The following is a 20546-nucleotide window of genomic DNA, read 5'->3' as shown; positions in this document are numbered from 1 at the left end:
AGCAACCGCCGGTTTGACCCGCCCGCGAGGTTTATAAGCGGCGGCTTCCACGGGGACGGGCTTGTCGCGCAAGCCGCTCACGTTTTCCCGCGCCGGACGCCGCCTCCGGCTGCCTGCTCGGTCTCGGATTCCCTCGACCCAAAGCGAGAAGAGGAGAGGACCGGCGGGGCGGGCGCTTGTTTTCCTGTCCGCCTCTTTCTCTCGTCTCGCGCTCTCCGTCCGCGACGATAGTTTGGGGGGAGAGTCGCTTCGTCTCTTGATTCCGGCGGCGGAGGCGTGGTTCGCCCGTAAGTCCTTGGCGGCGGCGGAGGCGGGGGCCGTCGATGTGAGGGAGTCCTCTGGCAGCAGAGCGTCCGTCGGCGGCGGGCGGCGGGCGGCGGCGGCGGCGATCGATGGACTCGGTGAAGGCATGGGCGGCGGCAAACTACGCGGAGCCCATGACGTCGATGCAGCAGTCGCTCCGCGTCGCCTACGTGGTCTTCGCCTTCTGCGCCGCCTTCTTCCTCGGCGGCATCAAAGGCACGCCCCCCTCCTTGTGAATTGCTGCCGCGTCTTGGTCTCGCCATGTTTTGATTTCTGAGCCTCCTGCCGTGCTTGGGGGGGGCTTCTGCGCCTGCGTGTGCTGAATAAACTTTGCTGGCTTCTCGGATGGATGTGCAGCGATGGTGGTCGGCCCCGTGGCCGCGGCGCTGATGATCCTGGGCAACGTCGGCGTCATACTCGTGCTCTTCCCGGCGCACGTCTGGTGGACAATCTACTCGCTCATCAAGTAAGCCACCGAAGCAAACTCCGGTTGCTGTGTTCATGCTCCGTCAATTCGTCCTCTTTTCTCCCGGTTGCAGTGAGAATCCTCTTGGCGAACTATTTGATTTTGCTGTCCCCTTTGTTCCCAAAAACTCGTTTTTTTTGTTGCTAATTGCATGGTCGCGAGGACGAATTGTCATACTGTTTGACTGATGGCATTCTTTATCCAGGACTGACCGCATCAACGCGGGCCTGAAACTGGCCGTGCTCCTCGCGCTGCCGGTCCTGTTCGTCCTCTGGCTGGGGCTCGGCATCTTCGGCAGCGCGCTGGCGGCGCTCGGCTACGGCTTCTTCGCGCCGTGGATCTCCACCTTCGAGGCGTTCCGGCAGGAGAGCGAGGCCAAGAAGTTCGTGCACGGCATTGTGGTAAGGCAGTGCTCCTCCTCCAGAGCACCATCCTCCTGCGGCTCGACGCAGGCCGGAGGGCGTTCAGGTGCTGCGGCTGGTAATCATGCATGCCTCATAACTGACAACGCGGAGATGGTTCCGGATGGAGCAGGACGGGACATGGGGCACGATCAAGGGCAGCTGCACGGTGGTTAGGGACTTCGCGGACATGTGCTTCCACTCCTACCCGGTCTACCTCAAGGAGCTGCGCGAGAGCTCCCAGGATCGTGAGCCCCATTCGATAAGGTACCTGTCTGCCTGTCCTCCCGCTGGTTGCCAGTTGTTTAGGATTAGCTCCGTGTTGTGTGTAATCCTTTGTGACAAGGATGGGTTTGTCACGACAGGGACGTGCTTAGCCATTTTATTCTTGTCTGCTCTAAAATACCCCTGTCCTGGTAGTGTGTCATGTCTCGTGTTAGACTGCTACTGAAGTATATTCTGCACAAATCCCACCATCATGATTGTTGCGCAACGCACATCGCCTGCGTTTTCTTGAAATCAATACTGCAATTGGCACATTCAAAAAATCATCTTGAATGTTGTTTGCAGGTTGCTGGATGTGCCTTCATGTATAGTTGTTGCTCTCCTGGGGTTGGTCGTGGACATATCGCTCTACACGGTGATCGCGCTGATCAAGAGCCCCTACATGCTCTTCAAAGGCTGGCAGAGGCTGCTGCACGACCTCATCAGCCGCGAGGGCCCGTTCCTTGAAACAGTTTGCGTGCCGATCGCTGGCCTGGCCATCCTTTTCTGGCCACTGGTGGTGGTTGGGAGCGTCCTGTTGGCTATCGTATCGAGCATTTTCGTGGGCCTCTACGGAGCAGTCATTGTCTTCCAGGTTACTAAACTGCCAGAGATGAATTATTGCTAAACTGTGGGAAAGATTATGTGATCCAACTTACAATTTTTCTTGCCTTATTGTTGCAGGAAAAATCGTTTCAAAGGGGAGTTTCATATGTCGTGGCCATGGTTGCAGAGTTCGATGAGTACACCAATGATTGGCTTTACCTCCGTGAAGGAACAATTCTCCCAAAGTACAGCATTTCCCTTGACCATTTTGATCTGAACATCCTGATGTCCTTTGTCATGTGCTTCTTCCTCACTGCCCGATTGTTTAACCTTCTATCTTTTGAACAATTATTAGGCCTTCCTACAGAAAGAGGAAATCATCCAACTCTACAGAGTTCTCAGTCAGAACAAATGCCTCTGTCAAAGGCGCTGAATATCCTTCTGGTTCCAGTGAAGCACCAGCAATGTTGGTTCCGAATTTGGCTCCTGCAAGATCAGTAAGAGAGGCTATACAAGAAGTCAAAATGGTCCAGGTATGTTTCCTTCTTTCATGAATCATGCGTTTAATTCATGGCATTCCCATCTTGTCTGCAAACTTCACACAATTTACTCAGACACAAATTATTCGGGCTTTCACCTTAGAAAACTTTTCTGATACTCCCTGCAAACTTGGTAAAAATCTGTGTTTCATGTTATGAGCTGTGTAATTTCCTATAATTCTAGTTATAGTTCACACTTTTTTTTTTACTTAATGTATGCAAACGTCTTCCTGTGTATTCTAAAGAGAGGAAGTTGCTGCTACTCATCAATGTTTCCCCTGTCTTCAGAGCAAAGCAGTGTCGAGTTCAGAGATTTCAAGGGGCCTGTTCCTAATTTTATGCGTGTTAATGTCACAAAAGAAAGAAGCACTTTTTCGATTGCTGTGCACATGCTATCTTTTATTAGGTTTGCTTGCTCCATGTAAGGTACTAATATCATGAATGGGACTATACTGTGAACTATACTGCTCCACCACCCAAGTAGGCGATAGCAAGACAAATTTGTGTTGCTGTGGTCACGCTTTCTTTGGTAGGTGAGCCTATTCTAATTGAGGAAATTGCATGAATGAAGGAGGCACACAAGAGTAGCTACAGGTAGACGTTTGAATTGTTGCATTGATGGTATCTTAGATTAGGTGGGCTATTTCTAAGCGAAGCAATAACATGATTCACAAACGAAAGGAACCTCATAAAAGAAGCAATTGCAAATTTGCAATGCTTCTTTGTATGGGACGCGTTGTATTGTGACCACTATAAAGAACAGATAAGCCTATCCCAAGTGGCAGTTAGTTTATTGATTAATAATCAGGTTATCCAGTTCTTTAATGAATGGTAGTTTAGTAGTTCGTGTTGGTAGATGTCCTGTCAGGTGAAGTTTAGGGATTTTCAGTGTTGATAATTCAATATTGATTTACTATAGCAGAAAAATCTTAATAATAATGACTCTGTTCGGCTGGCCGTGGCTGGTGTCTGGTGTTGATTTGTTGTGAGAGAAAAGTACTGCTGACTAGTGGTTAGTGCTGATTTGGTGTGAGAGAAAAATATTATTGACTGGTCAGCTGACAAGCCAGCCGACTAGTATGCATATTGTACTCCGATGATTCCAGCAGTTTGACTTGCTTTGTAGCAAAGATGATACAATTATACAGCCTCCTATGTTTCTCACTCGCAATCATGCCTGAAGTCCTAATTCGGCCCCTTGTTTTGCAGATATGGGAGAACACGATGAAGGCATGCGAGCAGAGGGGCAGGGACCTTCTGAACCTGAATGTCATAACGGCCGTCGGCCTGTCCGAGTGGCTGAGGGGAAAGGAAAGCGGCCACGAGACCATAAGCCTGGGCCTGCCTTCCTACTCCCTGCTGTGCAGCGTGCTGCAATCGATCAAGGCCGGCGCCGGGGGGCTGCTGATGGGCAACGTCGAGGTGAACCAGTTCAACAGGCCCCAGGACCGGCTGCTGGACTGGTTCTTCCACCCCGTGCTCGTGCTGAAGGAGCAGATCCAGGTGCTGAACATGACGGAGGAGGAGGTGAGGTTCCTGGAGAAGCTGACCCTCTTCGTCGGCAACGCCGCGAGCGCTAGCGGGTGGGACAACGGCGCCGAGGTGCCCCAGGATCCCGTGAGGCTGGCGCAGATTCAGGCCATCAGTAGAAGGTGCACTTGCTGCCCCCCTGATGCTGTTTCTTCAGAGAACCATGCCTGATTTCTTCAGTGCAACCATCTCGCATTCAGTTCATCTTGCTCGTCTGTGTCAGTCCCTGTTCTGATGGTGGTGACGCGCATGTATTGGCAGGCTGGTCGGGATCGTGAGGAGCCTGTCCAAGTTCCCGACGTACAGGAGGAGGTACAGGCACGTCGTGAAGCTGCTCATCGCGTACTCCATCGAGAGGGATGGCTCGTGCAGGTCGTCGGCGTCGAACCACTCTGTTTCGTTCTTCGAAATAACACAGGTCGACGTGTAAATTTCGGAGCGATCCCGAACTGCAATTAAAGCCATCTTAGGATCAGATAGCTCCAGTTTTTTTCGTTCTTTCTTTTTTCTTCAGTAAATACCGCACGCCGTTTTGCCAGTGCCTGCCCTTTGTGTATCTTAAGCCTAGTAAGGAGGTTTCTGTACTAGACTTAGTCGACTTGTCGTCGTTACAGACAGGAGATAGGCGCCATTTTGCAGATGTTGATCGGACAGAGGCGTTCACGTGCCGAAACTTCAGGCACAAGTCAGCCGCTGCACCGCACACTTGTACATTTTTTTTCTTTTGTGTATAGCTTGTCAATCCAATGCACATGTGTTGTTCTCTTATCCCTCGAACAAAAGCTGCGACCTTTCCTCACACGGTTCATACTTTCTTTTATCTTTTATCTAACAAGAAAAGGTCCATCGATCGCCTGTCGAAAGCTGGCACAGCGGGCACCTGGCACCACAGGAGCAACCGAGGAACTGAGGGTGTGTTTAGTTGGTGAAAAAATTTGGATTTCGGTACTATAGCATATTTCGTTGTTACTTGACAAATAATATCCAATTATGGACTAATTAGGCTTGAAAAATTCAGCTCGTGCTAATCAATTAGACTGTATAATTAGTAATTTTTTCAATTACATTTAATGCTCTATGCATGTGTCCGCTGAATATCTCTTTCAGACGGGCTTTGGTGGATAATAAACTCAGGGAATGGCTTACTCTAGTAGCACAGATTTCATATTTTAATCTGGTGGCAGGATCAGATACTTTTAATTGGAACCTAACCAAATCTGGGTTGTTCACAGTCCGTTCCATGTATCTGCATCTCATAAATAATCAGCCACCTATCCGAAATAAGTTAATCTGGAAAATTAAGATTCCTCTAAAAATTAAAAATTTCCTTTGGCTTTTACAAAGGAGAATTATGTTAATCAAAGACAATCTCGCTAGGAAAAACTGTAAAGGTAGCCAAAAATATTGTGGCTGTAACAGCAATGAGACTATTAAACACCTTTTCCTGGATTGCCATTATGCTAGAATGGTTTGGAGGATTGTGTATCTGGCTACTGGTTTAACTCAACCTATTTCAATAAACCATATGTTCGGTTATGGCTTTCTAATCAAAATAAAAAGATTAGATTCTTGATTTGGGTTGGTGTTGCTGCTTTTTGCTGGGCCATTTGGCGTTGTCGAAATGATATTGTTTTCAACAAAATCAGAATTAATTCGATTATGCAGGTGATCTTCAGAGGAACGTACTGGATGCGTTTCTGGACGCAGCTGCAGCGTGATGAGCAAGCCAAAAACATACTCTCCTCGCTGAGCAAACTTCTTCAAGTGGTGGCTTTGGAACAAGCGAAAGAAGGGTGGAAGCATCCTTATCGTCTACTTTAGTTCTTTTTGTCATTTGAATAGGCTGTGCTCTTTCGGTTTTCTATAGAACTTTATAATAATTGGTATTGTATGTCTCGCGACGTAGAGGCAGGATGTTTATCCTTTATCTAAAAAAATGTGTCCGAAGTAACCAGCTGCCATCCAAAGACCAGCAGCCGAATCGGTCAGTCTCATCCGTGGTCTCGGAATTATTTTAAGTTCTATCACGTCGAATGTTCCGATACCAATTAAAAAGATTAAATATAAACTAATTACAAAACTAACTGCACGTCACTCATGAAAAATTTCAGAGATTATAGCTTATTTTATCATTAATTTATATTTAAAATTCAGTTTCAGTGGAAAGTGTCATCGCACATATCGCAGTTACCAAAAATACCACATCAAATTGACACTGGAATGACATAGTCACTTTCAGTATATAGCGTCATAGCATAGTTTCATAGATAAATACATTATTAAATGATGCAATGCTTGTGTGATCAAATATTTCATGACTCAACGAAGATCGGTCTCAGTGGAAGCGTTATCCTCGTGTTTTGACTTGGCAACCATGCCATGAAAGGGTCACGATGAAGTCCCGAATCATCTCTCTCCTCTTAACTCTATTGCCAAATTAGTCATTTTATTGATGTGTCGTAGCCTTATACTTATGACATTCTTATGATGTTAGCACTGAGACTAATCTTAACGTTCAAATATTAGATTCGATGTGACAAGACTTAAAATAAACCAAGAAACCAAACACCTCTTGAAACGTCCCCGAGGCCAGGCCCCGATTTCCTCCTCCGCTCGGCCAATCCGGCCGAGATTCACGGGGCGCTATGCCCCCTGTCGCCTGGTTCGTCCAGTAGCTGAACTTTCCTGTGCGCCCATTCGGACATTGGGAGCTATACCAAGCTGCGCTTGTGCTGACACCAGCTGGAGGACTCGGATTCGCCGTTGAAACGGACTGTTCCGATCAGACCCGTTCTCCGTTATGCCCGGCCGGCCGGCCTGCTGTTCCTGCTCAGTTCGTCGCCTGAAACTCCAACGAAATTTCCAGTGCATTGTAGCTTTATTAACAGCTTGGTGACAGTATGCGACGAGGTCTCGTGGCTCTCGACCTCTCGACGATCGAGCTTATTGCCAGAAACGTTCAGCGCCGTGGCAATCGGCGGCCGGCCTCGCACGGGCTCCGTCGTCGTCTCTCCACGCACAACCACCAGCGTAGGGACACAGCAACCAAGTCGTAAGCAGAGACACCAACTTGGGAGGAAGAAGACAGGGGCTAAACCAAGTGTAGAGAACACAACAACAGGGCTCTTCTCATCTTTGTGGAGGATACAAGAGGCCAGGTGTGTAAACCGGTTCCAAGCTGGAAAGGGAGGTGACAGGAATGGCACCAGAAACGTTGCTGTTTGGATCCGGTCACGGAGGCAGCTCGCGTCGATCCCGCCAAGTTGACGCGAGGTAGGAAACATGCAAGCAGGAGTCGGTCGATGATAAGGAACGGGCGAAATCAGACGGGCGCTTCCTCGGTTGCATCCACGCAAACACACAAAGAAAACCGAACGAAAGCTCTGCTCGATTACCCTTTGCTTTTCAGCCTTGGATCGTTAGTTTCTTGTTTTCTTTTGTGGAGTTTGACTGAAGCTTTCTTGTTAGGATCACAATCATAGAAAGATTTGTCGCAGAAACACAGGGAATAAAATACAGAGCTTGACATTGGATGGCCGGATCCTTAGTTTTTCAGTCGGTCCACACTGATGAACTAGTACAGTGCAAGGGCATCATGGCTAGTACCTAACGGAAGACGGAGACTTGACGTCAAACAATCAACAAACAGAAAAAAACAATTTACGCCCTTCAAGTATAGCTAAAGTAAGAATAACCTCTAAACTATAACCTGATTCAGTTTACTCCTTAAACTGTACCATTTAGTTCATTTTACCCTCGTAATACAATTTATCTTTTTTTCCTGTTGAATTTTAATTTCAAATTTTACAAGGAGTAGTGGACATCACAAGGAAGAGCGGCCTAGTGCAGCGGTAGAGTCTTACCACCTGTGACCGGAAGATTCCGGGTTCGAGTCACGCTCACCTCGCATTGCACAGGCGAGGGTAAGGCTTGCCATTGACATCCTTCCCTAGACTCCGCAAGACTCCGCACAGTGCGGAGCTCTCTGCACTAAGTGTCTTTTTTTAGTGGACATCACGATACATATTAAAAAATTATTATAAGATTTCATCGTTATTTTTTCATATTTTTGAACTCCAATAATTAATTTATTATTTAATATTATAACCTATCAAAATAATAATAAAAAATATGATGTATTTTTTCTAACATGTGTTGTGATGTGCTCTATCAGTTTGTTAAATTTTAACTTAAAACTCCACTTGTATATGGAGAAATAAAAGAAAAGATGAATTGTATTAGGGATAATTTGAACCGTAGGACATAGTTTGACGAGTAAAATGAATCAAATAATAGTTTAGGAGATATCTAGACTTTGGCTATAGTTGGGGGTAGATGTGATCATGGGCTACCAACCCGACGAACCAGATCCGACCCTAGTCCCTTTGAAGATTCTCGTGAGTCGCGATGCAAGCCCCGGGCATAAAGGGAATGCTTCAGTTTGGAAAAAAGGAAATCTGGAAATGCTTCCGAGAATCTAGCGCTTGTTTAGATGTATAAAAGTGAATCCGTAAAATACTGTAGTACTTTCATTTGTATTGGTAATTATTGTCCCGCAATAAATTAACTAGACTCAAAAAATTTGTCTCACAAATTATAGACAAATTATAAAATTAATTATTTTGTTTAGCTATATTTAATATTTCATGCATGCGTTCAAAGAATCGATGTGACGTTGAATCTTGTAAAGTTTTGGAATTTTGGAGGAAACTAAACGAGAGCCTAATAAATGCACATCAGATCCTGCCTTTTGGGACAGTAACGCCTCCGCAGCCACGGTCCACATGCAAAGGGAGCAGAAAATTCATTCATACTGGTGCTGGTGTGCAGCAGCTGCAGGTCGCTTGCCCAAGACCCCGGACGGCTCCCCGGCGAGGACCGAGACGCACCAGTCGTCACGACCGCGCTCCCAGTGGCCGGCAGCCCAGTGCGCGCACCCGCTCGGCGCCTCGGCCGTGCTCACCGCCCACCCTTGAGTCCTTGACCCACCCCAACTGCCGCGCCCCGGGCGTTAAACCGCACGCGCCCCGCCCGGGTCATCAGTGCGCCGCGGCCGCTTTGCGGGGATTTCGTTTCACCCGAGAGTGCGAGGCCGGCGCGCGTGGGAGCGGGCTGGATTTGCGCGTCCTGTACCGCGCGCCCCATGTGACGGGTCGCTCGCCCGCTCTCCCTCTCCATAGCCCCTCCCTCCCTCATCCCGCAGCGCAGAGCGAGCAGGCAAAGCAAGGCGCCGAGCGGGGCAGTGCGGGGTCCCCGGCCAGCCAAACCCCGCCCACCACCCCACCCCCCAAAAAGGCGAGCGCGGCAGGCAGCGGGCGGAGGCCGGAAAGGCGGGTGCGCGCTCGTGCTCGTGCTCCCCGACCAGGCCAGGCCAGGCCACAGCGCGCTAGCTAGGCGCCAGCGCGGCGGGGGTGGCGATATGCTGCGCGGCGCCCGCGGCCGGGATCTGACGCCGGCGGACCGTGACGCGGCCGGGGTGGGGTGGGACAGGAGCGGGATGTCGGCGACGCCGCGGGCCGGGAGCGTGGCGCTCGGGGACCTGCTGCGGCGGGAGGCGTCGGCGGAGCGCGCCGCGGCGGGCGGGGCCGAGCGGCCCACCGTCGCGGCGGGGCAGGCCGGGCGCGCCAAGAAGGGCGAGGACCTCGCGCTGCTCAAGCCCGCCTGCGAGCGCCGCCCCGGCGCGCCGTCCACCTCCTTCTCCGCCTTCGCCGTAAGCGCTCCGCCCCCTCGTCCCCTCTCTCGCTCTCGACCGATTTCCCCCCAATGCTACTCCGCTTGCTTCGGGTTCTGAGACGGTTCGCTGCTCTGCTGTCCGGTTCGCCTCTCCTCAGCTGTTCGACGGGCACAACGGCAGCGCCGCCGCGGTGTACGCCAAGGAGCACCTCCTCGGCAACGTGCTCGGCTGCGTCCCCGCCGATCTGAGCCGGGACGAGTGGCTCGCCGCGCTCCCGAGGGCGCTCGTCGCGGGCTTCGTCAAGACCGACAAGGACTTCCAGACTAAAGGTGACCCAAATTCCTTCCATGCATGGAAATGGAACTCAACTGACTGATTGCTTGGTGCCCTCCCGAGCAACTACTACATAGCAAGTACTCCTTCACCGTACCAGTTCAGTAGAGTACCAACACATCTATCTGGCGTCCTGTTAAAAAAAAAACTGGCGTCTCTATGGCCAGGCGGCAGTTAGGTGCTTCATTCGAATTGACCGTGTGCATGGTCTGGTGGCACGCCGTACTAACCAGTACAAGAGCCGAGCCTTGCTTGTCAACTAACGTGGTATCTTTCATTTCAGCTCATTCCTCAGGGACAACCGTGACGCTCGTCATAATTGACGGCTCTGTTGTGACTGTTGCTTCTGTGGGCGATTCGCGTTGTGTCCTTGAAGCTGAGGGATCCATCTACTATTTGTCGGCTGACCATCGTTTTGATGCCAGTGTAGAGGAGTAAGATTGCTTTCTCACTGAGCCTGGCGTCGGCCTCTGTTGTCTATACGTTTGGCTCCTCTCAGTGGTTAGTTTTTGATTTGCAGGGTTGGACGTGTAACAGAATGCGGAGGCGAAGTTGGAAGGCTAAATGTCGTCGGTGGTGCCGAGGTTTGTTCTTTTGCCTTTTGTGGCCACTCAAAATTTTCCCATCTAATTTTTGCAGTTGGTAGGCAAAGAGTTGTCTTTATTGAAAAACAGCCGGCATGTTTTTTTGTTGTTGTTCAGTTTTTGGTACAATATTCAAAATTTTTTTGTTGAAGTTTTTGAGGCGGTGCTTTTTTTTCCCCGGAAAACAGCCTTGGGAAGTTTGATGTCTGTAGTGGTTAATATGGCGTATATCGAGTTATTCAACATTTAGTGTTTTCATTGGGTAAGTGGTGCTTCAAGTCATGCTAGATGGTAGCGGGATGCAGCTTTTGTTTTTGTTGTTTGACTAAAATGATGCAGCTCTTAAATTGACAAGCAAATCTCTGTTTCTGCACCTAGTATCCATTCTATTATTTTATTATTATTTTTGAATTTATGTGACTGATAAGTCAACCTGCGTGTGAGTACTGTCTTGGACATTTTAGTAGCCACATTTATTAGATAGCTTCCATATGTTTTCTTTTACGGTGGCATCTTTTGGTTTGTAGATCTGATTTACACCTTTCTCTTGATCCATGATTCCTTATTTCCTCCATCCAGATTGGTCCCCTTAGATGTTGGCCAGGTGGTCTGTGCCTGTCAAGATCAATTGGTGATCAGGACGTAGGCGAATTTATAATTCCTGTTCCTTATGTGAGGCAGATGAAGGTACACACCATTTCTGGAGAATACCAAATTCCAAAGTTTTGCAGATATACAAAATGATCTACTGTTTTGATATTCTTATTATTTCATCACCTGTACTCTTGTTGCTATGTGATTGTCCTTGTAAATTGGTTAATGTTTGAGGTCAAACCGTACTCTATTCTGTATATTTACCTGGTTACATTCAGATGTTAGATCATTTTGTCAAGTTCGATATCTTGCAGTATCTATGAAGTGACTGCCGGTTTTCATTCTTACTTCATTAGTTCCAAAATTAGTCCATTGCTGTAGGCTTGTAACTATGTTTTCTTTATGACAGGATTATTATGTGGTTTTCTCTGAGTACCTTTTAACTCATTTTAGTTTGATCACATTCCGAAAAATTATAGTCTCATAATCCTTGCTGCAGTTGTCTAATTCTGGAGGCCGCCTTATTATTGCAAGTGACGGTGTTTGGGATGCTTTAACTGCCGAAATGGCTTTTAGTTGCGCACGAGGTCTTTCTCCCGAGGCTGCAGCTGATCAAATTGTCAAAGTACAGTACTAATACCCTACTTGACCATCATAACACATGTCCTGAAATCCTCTGCGGTACTATTCCTAACTATCCATTGTTTCCACTTTCCAGGAAGCAGTGGCATCAAAAGGATTGAGAGACGATACAACTTGCATTGTCATTGATATAATACCACCAGAGAAACCAAAATCCAATATAGAATCTCCAAAAACACCAGGAAAAGGCCTTGGCCTTCTCAAAAGTTTCTTTTTGAGGAAAACATTGTCTGCCTCATTATCTGTTGCTGATAAGGATAATTATCCTGAGCCAGACTTGGTGGAGGAAGTCTTCGAGGACGGATGTCCATCCCTTTCAAGGAGGTTTGTAGCCTTACCTCATCTTGATGATGGATGCATAACAGTTGGCAAATAAATTGACTATCATTTATGGAGCACCATTTCACAACTGCTAAGGTGCTTGTAGCTAGCAAAGAAGTATGTTGTTTCCTGCTACTTGCTTGATTCCATTTGAGCTGGAAGTATTTACCTTTTCATGGAGCACCTTGTCATGTGCAACTGAAAAGGACCTCTCCTGGATGCAGAAATTGTTTGTGCTGGAGTACAAACTATGTTTTTTTTAAATGGTCGATGACATGCCGTGACTACAAAAATTTAGTTCCTGACAGAGCATAACAAATGCTTTTGTCAAGTATATAACAGGGAAGTTAATAGTGTTATAATTTGGGACTCTAGGTGCTATACTTGTTGTTATTTGAGTATGTGCTGCTATGTTACTTCAAGCATGTCGTTCCCCATACATTTCTCAATCTATGACATATCTTTAACTGATTGCTGTAGTGTTTTCATTTGCATTTATATTAATTTATAAATTTCTCAAAGTCATCAAGGAGCAACTTTTAATTATGGCGATTTTATGATGTGAGAAGGCCATGAGATGATGAAATAAGTGAAAACAAGATTGTTTTCTCAAAACATCATGTGGAGTTGGTGCCCCAGAAGCATCCCAATTTTTAGATCATGATGGCACGTCTAACATTTGGTATCTGGTGAATGCAGGCTTAATTCTGAATATCCAGTCCGGAATATGTTCAAACTCTTTGCATGCGCAATTTGCCAAATTGACTTGGAATCTGGTCAGGGGATATCCATACATGAGGGTTTGTCAAAGCCCGGCAAGCTGCGTCCCTGGGATGGCCCTTTCCTTTGTCACAGTTGCCAGGAAAAGAAAGAGGCAATGGAGGGGAAGCGTCACTCACGAGGTATATATTTGTCCAAGTTATATTTCATACCTTTTATCAAATCCAGCAGTATTAGCAATCAAATCATTAATATTACATTCACAGATTCCTCATCAAGAAATAGCGGGTCAAGTGAATAGTACCCAAGGCCAGGAGTCATCTTGATGCAACCAACTAGTGGTGTGCACCAGGGCTAATGCTTTTGTTGCAATCAGCATTATCCCTGTAACAACAGATGTTGGGAGGCACTGTGTCTAGCCTATATATATTGAAGAAGTTATACAGTACTGGATTGTAGAAGCAAATCTGATCGACTCTTGATATCAGGGCTCTGGCAGTGGCAGACAGGCGTGATGCGAAGAGATTAGCAAACAATGTTGACGATGGCCAATAGTCATGTAAATTATTCATGGTATAGAGGTGTGAGTGACAAATAGCTGCGGTTTTGTAATTCTCGACTAGGATTAGGCATTGAGACCCTGTAATTCAACTGGGAGACCTAAATTGAAGGTCAACAACAATGTAGCCCGTTCTCATGTAGAATGTATGATGCCCTATAATCATCATGATTCAACACTGTAATTACTACATCCGAGAAGACCGGTGTAGACCTGATGATTTCTTTTACGTGTAAGCATTGTAAATACTGCGCTGGCATGCCATGCTGTACTGAAATGCTGCACTTGAACCTCGAGTGAAGAAGAATTGTTCATGGTTGTCTATCTTGTCCCTCTTTTTGTCCCTCTTGTTTCCCTTGATGACCTACAACTGTTTTGATAAGGATTCTGTGGTTTGTGTGGCTTGACCAGATGTAGGGAATGTCACTAGAATTTCGTTTTCCTTAATGCAGTGTCGCGTGCTTACTGGTGTACAATTGTGTGGCTGATGATAGGCGTAGTGGCTGGTGTCTCCTTTGATGCTATCTTGACGGCGTTTAAGGGGGCAAGCGGAGCCCTCCGCCATGGCAGCCAAGACCGACTAGAGGGAGCGTGACATCCACCTGGAATCTTGGTGCGCGCAGTGGCCGCCGTGGTCCGTGATGCACGGCAATGGTCGCCGCGCTTTGGAATGTTGCATTTTGTAGGATTTTCTGGAATATTATTATAGGATTGTGCGCATTATTTGAAAGAAATCCCAGTGTTTTGAGTTTTAACTCAAGGCTAAAGTACTAAAGTATCCGTATATTACATGACCACATTGTTACTGTGTTCGTTCTGTAATTACAATATGCCTTCTTGGTGTTCAATGTTTTCCTTTGATGGTACACAATGTGCACAATCCGGCAACAGCTGAATTGCCTATCCGTACTGTACAGCTCAGCTCTTCTTGTAGAACTGAGATTTCAATCCGTTATGTGCTAGTATTTTACCTGTTTGGCATATGGATGGATGCAAAATCACATCTGGTTTTCCCCGATGTAGTGTCGTGTTTACTGGATGCTGTCTCCACTCATGCTGCCTGAAGGACTTGCTGCGGCTGCGGCTGCTGCTGCCCTCTTCTTGCGTATTCATATGGGGTGTGTGTTCAAAACCTTCACCCGGAACATGACCTGTACGTTTGTGAATTCGATCAGGACTTGGAAGAAATGGTTTCGCAACAATTCAAGCCTCAATGATATAAATTTGATCAGCTGAATAATTGGCCACACAAGGGGGACGAACCAAAAATGTGAAGGAAAAAAAACAGAAAGTGGTAAGAGGGAGCGAAGTTGAGCTACCTTCTTATCGTAACCGAACTGAATGAGATCAGAAGGGCGGAAACGAACTGGGAAGTTTGGTGGCATGCGGTCAAGTCTACCTGCATTGCTGGATACTCAAATGAACGTGATTGAGTAAAATCTTGTTACTGAAATCCTAGAGCAAAGTCATAAAACCATGCAATTTTCAGGACTTACTCAGTAATCCAGGTGCCATGTTCGCTTCCAAGATCAGTCACATAGAAAGCCTTATTCTTGCACGTGATGGTAGCATGTCTTTCTGAAATCTGCAAGGAAGTTCATAAACTAAAGGCTGGCACTGACAGCTTATTGGCCAAAGCCTTATACAATTATGCAATGCAACGCACGAGAAGTTGGTTAAAAACCCTGTCATCATTTGGCTTAACGAACCTGTGGCAAGGACAATGATAGGGAAGAACCAGACTCACTGGGATCTGACTGGCTCCTGCAGAAGAAAATGCAGCTATTTTTATTCCAGAAAGCCTAAATTGAGTGCAATTAGCAGAAAAATGATTTTGCTATTTAGACCTACCCAACAGAGAGTGACCACTGTTCGTCCCTGAATAAACGAACTGGTTGCAAGCAACTGCTTTTTCCTCGGCTTGTGGGGAAGAGGTACCATCTGCGAATAGTATTTTTCTATGAATATTTTTAAAGGTGCTGACATCAAGGAATAAATCAAACATTTTGCTTAACTAAAATGTAATTAGAGAAGAAGTGAAGATCACACTCTCCACCCATAGCTTCTTCCATTGCATCGTCATCCTCCAACCATTGATAAAGCTTGTCATTTGCCTTCAACATGATGCTAAGTTTCAGTAAAATTTTCATGATGCGACCAACTGACCATATTTTATAGTTCATATAGAAATATACCTTGTCAGAAAGTAGGCATCTTAAAGGTCTTCCTTCTAGCTTTGAGCTGTACACCATGAAAAGATTCAATTACACAATGAGAGAGATAGAGAGAGAGTTTTGTTTGTTTGTTTGTTTTTAGAACGGGACATATAAAAACAACGAGAGAGAGAGAGAGAGAGAGTTGGGCTTGTGTTTGTTTGTTTGTTTTTAGAACGGGACATCTAAAACCAACGGAAAACTTACTTCGGTGAAACAATATTATCCTAACGTTAAACAGTCGATTACATATTGTTTAGGTATTTGTTTGGCCTAGATATTTATTCGGTATAAACAGTCCTTTTAAATAGGATAAACAGTTGATTAAACGACTTTGCTAGCCACCGTGTAACCTTTACATGCTGTCGAGACATGTTAAAATCCTATTCAGACGAACGGTGACCTAAAATGAGAACAATTTTTTGTCAATTAGAAGTTTTTATGTACCTGTTACCAGTAAGCACCCAACTCAGCATCATATCCATTCCATACTTAATGAGGAGTCTGCTGCTCTTGGTCAATAACTACAGGTGAAAATAACATCATAAAGATAAAATTAATTTAGTTATGCAGTTCAAATTATTTCAGTGTCAGTTCTTCAGTGATGCTCTTACAGGGTTATAATGAGGCAATTCAGAACCTTGTCTCATAAATCGAATAAAATTGTCGATAGCATACTTAAAAACTAATTTTAATTTGGATCGCCGACAAAATCAACTCTATGTATTGAGCCATATAAAACCGTTATGTTTATGACATACCGCTAAAGGTTCCAGACCAACACCCGAATGTGGTATATAAACGGTAGCCATGATTGCTGCCATTCTTGCCAATCCATGTATAATAGCAACACGCAGCCTTCTCTCCTTCTCGTAACTGCAGATCCAATATGCAAACATTAATTATGCCTGCCAGTCAACTTACTGAATAGTAGTATTTTTTTTAATCATGCACTAGGTTAATTGCATGGTCTGTATTGAATATCGATAGAGAAGGTGATCAAACTTTATGAATTTACAAGGACAAACAAAGGCACACCTCAAATGCATACAACACAATAATAGCTTTGGAGTTGAATTCAGTTGAAAGGTTGAAATATAAACCAGTGGACGCTGAAAGCAAGACTATATAAATGCAGCTAACATGTTCCTCCATTCTAAAATATAAGACATTATAATTTCGTCCTAAGTCAAACTTCTCCAATTTAACCAAGTGTATTAAAAAATGCAGCAATGTGTACAAAATTAAATGAGTTTCATTAAATCCACCATAAAATATACTCCCTCCGTTCGGAAATGATCTACATATTTTGACTAGAGAAAGTCAAACTTTATAAACTTTGACTAATAATTAGTTAAATTATATGTATAATTAGTTTATAAAATTTATGTCAATACATATGTATTCAAAGAGGTTTTGAGATGACATTGAGTTATTCGTAATTGACATTATATTCTAAGAGTGATTAATAAGTCAAACTTTACTTCGAATGACTTTCTCTAGTCAAAATATGTAGATCATTTCCGAACGGAGGGAGTATCTTGGAGGTGTATTTATTTGATACCGTGGATGTGAAAATATTTTTACAAATTTGGAAAAAATCAAAGAAGTTTTTATTTTTGAGCTAAGCTAAAACATCTTACATAGTGGTTCGGTGGGAGTACAACATTTCAAAGTAATTACCGCTTCAGGGAGGAAACTATGTCCATAGGAGCTCCAGACTTGACGCTCTCCTGCCAAGCACTCTCAAGCTCTACAGCCAGCTGGTAACCATCCTGCGAAGACAATGCTATTGTGGTAAGTACCAGATCTCAACACCACAACATATCCACCGTGATGATAGTGATTCCATAGCCATGGGAAACTAATGAAATAGCAAACCTCAATAGCCATGCAGCCAGCTTGACCAAGATTTGGCTGCATAGCGTGGACAGAATCACCAAGCAAGGTCACACGACCTCTCCCCCAATTCATAATTGGTGGACGGTCATATATATCTCTGCGAAGAATGGCGTCCTCTTCAGTTGCATTGATCAGATCTACGACAATGTCGCACCAGCCGCCGAATATCTCTAGCAATCTTTTCTTTTTGCCTGCAGTTAATGTATGGCATGTTGGGTGTACATATCAAAAACATTGTCCTCATTTTCGTCACAACTTACGACGTGAAAGTGTTAATTTCACTAATAAAGCATGGAAGCTTAGCTGTAAACACTCACCATTTTCAGGGTCAGTCCCACCAGCCTCTTCTTTGTGAAAAGCATACCATTGCACTTTACTGGCACCAACATCTGAAAAGCCGAAGTATTGTTTGCGACCAAGTAATAATCGAAACCTAAAACAGAGAGAAAAAAAAGAATTGGAATGCATTATTATATCCCCAATAAAAGTTCAAAATCTCTAAAAATAGCATTAATCATCCCATGCAACATACCCAACTGTGTCAATATCAGGAGGCACAAAGTCTGCAACTCCAGTGTAGCATGTATAACCTGAATAAGTGGCTTCCGAATGCCCGAATAGTTTCTTCCTCACCTATCAAGTGAAGGGAAACTAGCTCAGGCAAATCAGGACTTTTATGTGCTTGTTTCTGACCAAAGGGAGAAGTGGAGATAATCACGTTGTAGAATAACGACGAATGGAGATACAAACAAATATGGCCGAATAAGCACGAATGTGGTGAGTTTCCTCGTTGTAGAATATAATCCACTCGTTGTGAGTCTCGTAATTGTAGTTTTGGTCACCAAACGATGCTAAACAAGCTGGCTCGAAGAACTCCAACGGCACATGTTAGGTCTGTGGTTCAGCTAGGTTTGGGAGGTTTTCTCAACCGGGAAATCGGTTACTTCCTCTTAAAAAAATAAAAAATGGTTGAGACTATCATACGATTCATACCCTACCCGGTCGAGTTTAATTGCAGTTTTGGTCAAATGACGTTTCATTCTTAGCGATACATCCATAATAACTTTATCACTCTCAAGAAATTGTCAACCCAATTCGTAGATATTCATTTTTTCTCGACCGTACTTTCATTAAGAGTAAGCTCTCGTAGGTTTGTATTTTATCTGTGATTCGTAACCAACAATATTAGATGTATGGACCTGACCAGATGTAGGGACATGAGGTTTATGTAAGTTCGGGCCACCAATGCAAGTAATGCCCTACAATTTATTTGCTGTTGATTGCAGTATACCAATTCACGGCCATAAAATCAATTTCGTACGAAAATATTTCCAAATATAATTAAATGTTAGTCAAATATTGACATGTTTGAATCTAAGGTTACATGTTAGAGTACGTTAGCATACTGGTAGCAGTTGACGCTACCGACCAAATGACCGATTCTGCGTACCCGCCAATAAGCCGTTGTCAAAGCTTTCCACAGAAACGAGGCACAAAAGGTCAGATTTTTTTAAGAAAAAAACGAAGCCTCCTTGGCGGTAAGCAGTGTACAAAAAGTTTGCTGTCGCGCCGGAACAGCCCTGCCTTCTTAGTCCCTTACCAGGAGCCGGAGACGCCGTCGACGAAGCCGTTGATGCGGTCCCCCGTGACGCAGCCGGCGTCCATGACCTCCTCGGCCGCGGCGGCGTCGATGGCCTCGAGCGCTGCGAGCGCGTTGCTCTGCAGCTGGATCGGGCCGCGGTACCTCCCTTCCCCGCGGACGGCGCTCACATCCCGCTCCAGCACCAGCACGTCGAACCCCCTCCGCTTGGCGGCGAGCGCGAACGCTAGCCCGCCGATGCCGCCGCCGGCAACCAGGACGCGCGCCTTGGGCTCCGGCGCCGGCGTGGCCGCCGCGGCGACGAGCCTCGCGCGGCCAGGACCGCGCCGCGGACTAGCGGACGTGGAGGGGAGCGCGAGCAGGGTCCGGGCGCGGCAGGAAGCGCCGAGGAGCGAGGTCACCGTCGAAGAGGTCGCCATGGTAGCAGGGACAGGGAGTGCCAGCACAAGACTATCGGTGCCGGGGAAGAAGGGTATTTGAAGCAGAGTGCACGGAGAGTCGGAGACCGAGACAGCGCCGTCGCTTTTCGGCCTGGAGTTCATGGGCCCCGTCCCGACGGCGACGGCGAGGAGCGAGTGGTGGCTCGTTGGAGCGCGGCTGGGTGGGCAAGGGACGAACAGTGCGCGGGCGGGGCCGGGCCGCTTTGCTTGGTTGTGAATCATGGACGATCACGTTGCAACAACCCAAGAAGTTGTCGTTACTATGTGTCTGGCTGTTCGGCTGGGCATTTATGGCTGGCTGAGCTGGGCTGCAACACTGTTCGCCAAGCAGCCCCAGCTCGTAAGTACCAGGTGGCAGCAGGGGGCAAAATCATATTTTTCTATTTAGAGAAAAAACTAGTGCATTTTAATTGGCAAAATTTGAAAACTGGATCAGCTCTAAGGAAATTTTTGTTTTACTCTAGTGTACGTGCAGCATAGTACTGAACATAGCTTTGTCTACAAATACTCAGGGTCACATGCGCGCGTGCGTGGTCCACTTGCTTCTAGGCCTATCACATGGCTGGAGGAGCTGCCGCTGGCTGGAGCAAACGTGAGGGGATGGGTCACCGGCGGACGATCCATCGAGCCGTGCCGTTCCCATGCAAAACGCGCCCAGCCAGCGGCGGCAGCTCCAGCCAGCCAGCCGAACGGAGAGTTCGAATCACCCGAAAATATCCCTCTTTGTACGGTAGTAGCGAACGGTCACAACACATTAGACCGCTCCCTTGTGGAATAATCATAAAGGTCTTCACGAAATTAAAGCCCATTTCTCTATTAGAATGTATCTTGCCGCCCTTTCAGTTCTCACGATTTAGCATCTAGCAAGGTTGCTGAAGTCTCGAAGAGGGCATCTTTGATTCTCAGGCAAGGCGG

The 20546-nt window shown here is 46.1% G+C and overlaps 2 protein-coding genes and 1 pseudogene across 3 annotated transcripts; 2 read left to right on the top strand and 1 right to left on the bottom strand.

Annotated features, from left to right (window-relative positions):
- Window positions 1–55: 55 nt before the first annotated feature.
- Window positions 56–4848, top strand: LOC120682661 (uncharacterized membrane protein At3g27390-like). Its single transcript, XM_039964634.1, has 9 exons — window positions 56–519; window positions 661–769; window positions 975–1170; window positions 1304–1437; window positions 1741–2029; window positions 2119–2225; window positions 2336–2513; window positions 3729–4171; window positions 4311–4848. The coding sequence occupies exons 1-9, from the start codon at window positions 393–395 to the stop codon at window positions 4477–4479; spliced, it is 1752 nt and encodes a 583-aa protein (XP_039820568.1). The 5' UTR covers window positions 56–392; the 3' UTR covers window positions 4480–4848.
- A 4260-nt stretch (window positions 4849–9108) lies between these two features.
- Window positions 9109–13800, top strand: LOC120681553 (probable protein phosphatase 2C 40). 2 transcript variants are annotated; one of them, XM_039963072.1, is made up of 9 exons: window positions 9109–9759; window positions 9881–10052; window positions 10340–10490; window positions 10577–10640; window positions 11220–11327; window positions 11734–11859; window positions 11953–12200; window positions 12897–13099; window positions 13406–13800. In XM_039963072.1, exons 1-9 carry the CDS (start codon window positions 9469–9471, stop codon window positions 13444–13446), a joined length of 1404 nt encoding a protein of 467 aa, XP_039819006.1. In that variant the 5' UTR covers window positions 9109–9468; the 3' UTR covers window positions 13447–13800. The 2 variants fall into 2 exon arrangements, with proteins under 2 accessions (XP_039819006.1, XP_039819007.1); XM_039963073.1 differs by having other exon boundaries at window positions 9112–9759; window positions 13184–13800.
- A 439-nt stretch (window positions 13801–14239) lies between these two features.
- On the bottom strand, window positions 14240–19809 carry LOC120681158 (annotated as a pseudogene).
- Window positions 19810–20546: the final 737 nt, after the last annotated feature.

This window comes from Panicum virgatum, chromosome 7N (genome assembly GCF_016808335.1).
Source record: "Panicum virgatum strain AP13 chromosome 7N, P.virgatum_v5, whole genome shotgun sequence".
NCBI lineage: Eukaryota > Viridiplantae > Streptophyta > Magnoliopsida > Poales > Poaceae > Panicum > Panicum virgatum.
This window is presented reverse-complemented; position numbering and strand designations above follow the sequence as displayed.